This window comes from Rhagoletis zephyria, unplaced genomic scaffold (genome assembly GCF_001687245.7).
Source record: "Rhagoletis zephyria isolate East Lansing unplaced genomic scaffold, Rhagoletis_zephyria_1.1 Rzeph_scaffold_02153, whole genome shotgun sequence".
Taxonomy (NCBI): Eukaryota; Metazoa; Arthropoda; class Insecta; order Diptera; family Tephritidae; genus Rhagoletis; species Rhagoletis zephyria.
This window is the reverse complement of record NW_016159237.1, coordinates 22,572-29,274: the sequence shown is the minus strand read 5'-3', so window position 1 is coordinate 29,274 and position 6,703 is coordinate 22,572. Positions and strand designations below refer to the sequence as shown.

At 33.3% G+C, this 6,703-nt stretch overlaps 1 protein-coding gene and 1 long non-coding RNA gene across 3 annotated transcripts; both read right to left on the bottom strand.

The window, feature by feature from the left end:
- Nucleotides 1-4,535: 4,535 nt before the first annotated feature.
- Nucleotides 4,536-5,297, bottom strand: LOC108366120 (uncharacterized). The gene is made up of 2 exons (XR_001848048.1): nt 4,800-5,297; nt 4,536-4,704 (listed from the first exon to the last, which is right to left on the bottom strand). It is a non-coding gene; the product is annotated as an uncharacterized LOC108366120 (long non-coding RNA).
- A 27-nt stretch (nt 5,298-5,324) lies between these two features.
- Nucleotides 5,325-6,083, bottom strand: LOC108366119 (uncharacterized). 2 transcript variants are annotated; one of them, XM_017620421.1, is made up of 3 exons: nt 5,799-6,083; nt 5,599-5,750; nt 5,325-5,487 (listed from the first exon to the last, which is right to left on the bottom strand). In XM_017620421.1, the coding sequence occupies exons 1-3, from the start codon at nt 5,986-5,988 to the stop codon at nt 5,386-5,388; spliced, it is 444 nt and encodes a 147-aa protein (XP_017475910.1). In that variant the 5' UTR covers nt 5,989-6,083; the 3' UTR covers nt 5,325-5,385. The 2 variants fall into 2 exon arrangements, with proteins under 2 accessions (XP_017475910.1, XP_017475909.1); XM_017620420.1 differs by having other exon boundaries at nt 5,599-6,083.
- Between the last annotated feature and the right edge of the window lie 620 nt (nt 6,084-6,703).

The following is a 6,703-nucleotide window of genomic DNA, read 5'->3' as shown; positions in this document are numbered from 1 at the left end:
CTGAAAAGGTGTATTTTGTTATCGCTTGTAATTTTCTATTTTTATACCGCAAAATGGGTCGTGGTGCTGTACTAACTTCGGAGGAACAGGGGGAAAAATTGGCTTATCGAGACAGCAATTTTACAACCAGGCAAATAGCAGAAAAAGTGTCTAGAAGTCAGACTGTTGTGTCTCATTTCCTTAGAAATCCATCTAATTATGGGAAAAATATGACAAAGCCCAACAGAAAAGTGCTTAAGCCTTGCGAAGAGCGCAGAATTCTCCGGGAAGCCTCAAATTCAAAGTGCTCTGCAGTGAAAATTCGTTCATATTTAGAATTAAATGCAAGTATAGCAACTGTACGGCGTGTGATAAGAAATGCAAAACATCTAAAAAGATTAAAACTAAAGAAAAAATCACCATTTACAGACGTTCGTAAACATGCTCGCAAGGTTTTTGCTCGGAGTCACATGACATGGAATAGTGAGTGGTACCAAATCGTGTTTTCTGATGAAAAACGTATTAATTTGGATGGCCCAGACGGGTTCAACTACTACTTCCATGACGTAAGAAAGGAAGAACTCCATTTAATTCGTCACCATAGTCGTGAGGGAGGTATAATGGTGTGGGGTGCAATCTCTTATTATGGACCATTCGAACTCCAGTTCGTTTCATCCAAGATGAATGCCACACGCTATAGAGCGCTGCTCGAAAAAGCTTTTCCACATTTTTTAAACCTTTTTGGGCCATTACCATGGACATTTCAACAAGATAACGCCCCGATTCATACTGCTCGAGCCGTAAAAAAGTGGATTAAGGACCAAAATGTAACCTTAATGGATTGGCCTCCATACTCTCCTGATCTGAATATTATCGAGAACGTGTGGGGATGGCTCTCCCGTAAAGTCTACCAATCTGGCAGACAATTTGAAGACATTGTATCATTAACAAATGCCATTAAGAGCGCCTGGAGCGATCTCTCATTGGATATTCTTAAGTCTCTTTACGATTCAATGCCAAACCGAATTTATGAAATAATTTCAAATAGAGGTGGATACACACATTATTAATTAACCTTAAAAATTTGAATTAAAACTGAATTTTTGGAAGATTTTGTTTTTTATATTAGTGCTAAGTCGTTGAATCTATTCCGTTGATCGATAAGAAGTCGTTAATTTTCAGGTTCACTTAGAAGAAGTAGTATTAAACAAAAACCTTTTCACATAGATCTCTAATTTTTTTTAGTTCATTTGAGAATTTAATACTGAATAATAAAAAAATATATACTTTGGTTAATTTCTTCGTATTTTCATTTTAAAACTTCAATATTTCATGAAAATAGCCTGAGTCTATTTCATTGATCGGGAGTGTACTCTGCAATCCCCCAGATGAAGCAAACAAGCGAAATAAATAAAACTAGTGAACCCGCATGGCGATAACACGCCAAAATTGAGCTTAACATTTTAAACAGATGGCAAAACTATTCACAAACCTTAATAAATATTGAAAATGCTTCAAGTAAATTCGTTCATCCCTTTTTGAACGAAGAGAGGTCTCACATGGCGTCGGTTGTTCATTGCCTCAAAACTCAAACCACCGTGNAGATAAAAAATAAAACCTTAATGCACATTTATAATGACGGTGCTGATGACCCTAACAAAAAAAATATTTATTTATAAAAATTAACCCAAACTAATTTTTTCGGTATATTATGGGTATAGTCGAAAGAACATATATTCCCATTAGTTATGGAACCCGATTTCATGTGACTGTCTTCGCAGTAGCGCATTCTGTTAACCCAGTTCTTCAAGACCTTGTTGATGTTTTCGATCTCTATCGTAAGAAATGCCCGACATACGCCTTAAAGACCTGAATCGTTAATAGATTGTTCGCGTTATATCGGTCCTTCACGGCATGGCACAAAAAGATTTAAGGGCGTGAATTCGGGGCCAATTGATTTCATCCAGACAGCTAATAACACAATTACCGAACTTTTTCGCTCAAAATAAAAATCGAATAGATGGCAACCCTAACAAAAATATTTTCAAACTAAAGTTTTATTAAAACTCTTTCTTTTTCCACTCATATTTTAATATTTCATTGAAATTGTGTAAAAGCTAAATAAATTAGTCTTTTCAAACAGGTGGCAACCTTCTGCGTGGCATTTTCAAACTGAAATCTTTACAAGCTCTTTCGCCCGATACTTTGATATATAATTCAATTACCTGAAGAATTAAATTTAATTAAATTTTTTTATCACCTGGCAACCCTCCTAAACAGTTCAGATATAAATCCTTCTCAAACCCATGAACGATTAAATCACCTCTTTTAGTAATTTATTTAACTTAATAATTCATTTAAATTTAGAATTTTCAACAGCTGTGAACTCTCTTCAAACCATCAAACAAAATTTTGATGTTTAAACTGAAGATTTCTTAGCACTCTTTCGTTTAACACCCATATTTTAATAGTGCATATAACTAAATTCGGCTTTTAAAGAAGGTGGCAACCCTTTTCAAAACATTTTCAAATTACTACCTATTTAAACTCCTTTAGTCTGGACCCCTGTGGGGGAACATTTTGTAAATTATCTATGGAATTTGTAAATTACCTATGGCAACTCTTTTCAAAAGGTAAAACCTCATGATTTGCCACCTTACTTTTGAAAATCGAACAAACGGTGTGGATCTGATGGCATTGATTATTAAATTATTTGAATGCAATTTTTTAACATGTGGCACCTCTCTTCGAAAAAGTAAACCCTTATTGCACATCTACAGACCAAGCGCTTTAATCTGACATCTCATTTTTGAAAATCGGGCGAACGGTACAGATCTTTTATGCTGCACAAAAAATCCCTTCGCGTATTATATACATAGATATTGCAGAACATTCTACTTTGCATTCTCCGAAATGAAGCAAAGAAGCGAAATAAAGACGATAATAAAAGTTTAAGTTCGGGCCCAGCCGAACATTAGAGTAGAGTAGTATTAAATATAGTTCTTTTCACCTTTCCGAAAACTACCGCTACATAGTAGGCAGGGGTGGTTTTATCCCTGTTTCAAACATCTTCGATAAACTTATATGGCACTTCTTTTCAAGGGATAAACAATCTGGTTTCTTTGTTAGAAAGGTAAAACACATCTCTTTCAAACAGAGAAAAAAATTTAAATTCGACCAAAAAACAACAAAGTTATAACTTCCTGATTTTGTAACTGAAAAAAAACAAAGTTTTATCATATTTGCTAGTAAAAAGTAGTAAAGTAGAAGTGATGGAGAAAAACTATAAGTACAGTCGTGTCCCATGGGCTATACCAAAACATAATTTCTATATGAGAACCGCTGCATATTTTTTTGTTTACCTTTGTATCACTGTGTAATTGAATCCTGAACTAATCTGACCTTAAATGTAGTTAAATTTTTAACGTTTGCAATTTTAATTAGAGAATCCTGTTTGTTTAAATTTTTTTATTTTATTGCAAATTTGACAAAAATATAGCACCACAACATATTGTCAAGTGTTGACTATTTATGTCTTGTAGTACTAAGGTTTTATTTATTATTATCATAAAATTTCTAGATTTTAGTTCGAATTTTTAAAATAAATGTTTAGTATTCAGGTTTTTAGTCTAATAAATTTAATTATAGTAAAGTGGAAGATTAAAGTTGGCCAAAAATCCCGTTGATTTTTGATAAATTTGTTTACTGACGATTTAACGTTCTTTCCTCCATACAAAATATGAAGCTATCAGAGTTTAGCCGATTTAAATATATCTACCTATGTACATAAATATGTAGCATTGTAATTTTACATTTTCAATCTATCACTTTGGCTACAATCATGGGCGTAGCTAGGTAGGGACAGGGGGGTGCTTGAGCCTCCCCCCCCTAACATTCAAATATTCCTTATATATATATAAAATAATACCCTGAAATGCCAGCTTAATAGGGTCGAGCCTCCCCCCCTATATTTCATTCTGGCTACGCCGATGGCTACAATTGTAGCCAAATGGCAACGCTGATTGTAAATTACACTGTGCGCATGTATGTATGTGCATTAGACTGCATCACTCCCCATACAAAAAAAATCGGTACTTTTTTCCATTGGAATTATAAAATCTATGATATTTTAAGACTTGTGCCAAAATATTTCGGAAAAATATTAAGATTTAAGTGAGCTGGACCAATTTGAAAAGACCTCCAAAAATGGGGGTTTTAATGAATAAAACTAGTTTCCAAAAAAATTTTTTGAAAAAAATCAGCTCAGAAATAAAAAAATAAAAATTCAACGGAATCATAATAATGATATTTTTGATGCTGTTTTTTAACTTTTTTCAAAGATTGCTTTGAGCAAAACTTGAATAACTCAGCCAAGACTTTACCGATTTAGACTTATGAGGTATCATTGGAAAGGTATTTTCTCACCCTTTTATTTTCTTTGCAAATATATTTATTCACGTCCCATTTTTTTGTTGCAAATATTAACACATCTTAGTTGAACTTGTAATTACACTCGTTCATCTTACCTTTCCCTTTCATACTTTGATTGTTTTCAATCCTCATAAAAATCATAAAAATCCTTTCGTGAATTGAGTCGTTTGTAACATTTGCGTGATTCTATTTTATTAGCAATATAACCAAGACGATTTTTTTCAATGACTGAGGTACTGGATTGAGCCACGATTTGTACAAACCGCTCAGTGTTTTGCGAATGACAAGGAAAGTCTAGAATGAAAAAGTTTAATAAGAAGAAATTAGAAAAATAGTTGTAGATAAGTATGCAAACTATTGATTTGATTCGGAAAATAAATACTTTATACCTGGAATTTTGATAACTTTGTCGGAATTGTAAAAAGAAATCAAAACATCATCCGAATAAAATTGTAAACATGGCGGTTCTGTAACATTTCCAACTTCGTCCCAGTCAATTAAATTCGTTAACGACGTAGCATCAAAAATTATTCTTGGCACGAAAACTGACGAATGTTATGAACTCCATGCGCACGAAATTCAAAAATTTTGTCATATCCTTCATTTCGTACTGGTTTATCCTGGTCTGTTATCATTGATAATAAAACATTTTCCGGATGAGCGAAAAACCCATTAATTTGCACAGAGTGTTGTACAGTTTCTTGCATATCTGTAGGCAATTGTCGAATCCATTTAATATACTGTAGTAAGTGTCGGCTGCCATTTATGGCTTTCGGCTTTTTTTTTTATTAAAAACCAAAATGGCGCATAAACCTTTACTACAAAGAATGTAAGTTTTTTTAACTTTTCTGAAGCCACTGGCTTCGTAACATACAGACGAAGTACCCTAGCCGCTGTTGTCGGCCATCGCGAAAGATTCCGAGGACCTGGTTTAATACTTGCTAGATATTCACTGCAAACTCCACTATCGACTGCTCAAACCAAATTAAATAAATATTTTTGATCGGCTCTCAAGTCCCACTCGTCAATATTTTCGGGCATCTCACCCATTGGGATTGGTTCGAAGTTGTGTGCAGCCTTTATTTTTTAAAGAATACAATTAAATAAAGTAGAAAGTATATATGCATTTTTTTAATAAGTCTAAAATAATACAAGATAAGAAAAGGGCAGTAACCGTGGGATACTTACTGGTAAATTTTCGCAATTTTGTAGGGAATAACCAATTAATCCAGGCCAGTTTTGTGGCCCACTAGCCTTCCCTAAGAAGTGTTTTAATACCGCCGTAAACGTCAATTCGTTGAAGTGAAACAGACATATAAACCACTGCAGTGGTCGCTCCAACTTATGCTCTAAATTACAGATGGTACCTCGGCTTTTCCCAGTGTTACATCTCGTTCCATCGCAGTTAATTGCAATCAATTGCTCCAATGAATAATCTTCTCTTTTTAAAAAATCCATCATTTCAGAGGTAATTGCATCGCTGCTCCCGTTAGTAGGTGTTACAAAACCAATTAAACTCGAGTTAGGCTCTTTTACCATTGTTATATGTTCCTCTGTAACAATAATATTCCGCTGCATACCAATAACGACTACTTGTTTCGGCCCTCTTAAGCTGGCATTTCAGGGTACTATTTTATATATATACCCTATACCCTACCCCTACCTGGCTACGCCCATGTTCACACCCAAAAATTTTGTTATCATTCTGGTTCAAAAGTTTGAAATTTCGATTATTATTTGTTGAGTTTTTAAACAAAGTTTCAATTTCTTTGTACCATATTAGAAAAATTGATTTATATGGTTTTGATTTAAGCATGAAATATCAGGTAATATAATTAGTAAAAGTCTTGTGGGTGAAAAAATTCAAGAGTATTACAAAAAGTTGGTTTTTTGTAACTATTTTCCGTCTCTGTACTCATACGTCAGTATTAAATGTTAGTTTACACCTAATTGTAATATAATATTCAAAATTATTTTCAGGGAAATATTTTTTCATTAATCATTTAAGAAACTATAGTTCATTCTGTAATACAAACCCTATAAGTCAAAGTTCCACATTTTATATAAAGTACACATAAATTCAAAAAATGTTCATCAAAAATTTCAACTTTTTATTCACAATTTCTACAAAGTTTTCGAGTATGCAGTTTTGTAGCCTATTCAATTTAGTAACGCAAATTGCAAGTTTCAAATCGCTCAAAATTACCGTTGATTTTTTTTTAGAATTTTTTATGTGAAGGGTGTTGCGGGTTTCTTCCGTATAAAAATAAATTGTAATTTTTCGTTATATGAA

What these genes read in the sequence shown, in the direction of transcription:
- LOC108366119 (XM_017620420.1), bottom strand. Translation starts at nt 5,988, where the DNA reads ATGCAGCGGAATATTATTGTTACAGAGGAACATATAACAATGGTAAAA. An exon ending in AAAATTGCGAAAATTTACCA is followed by an intron (nt 5,488 to 5,598) that starts GTAAGTATCCCA and finishes TAAAAAATAAAG; the next exon opens with GCTGCACACAACTTCGAACC.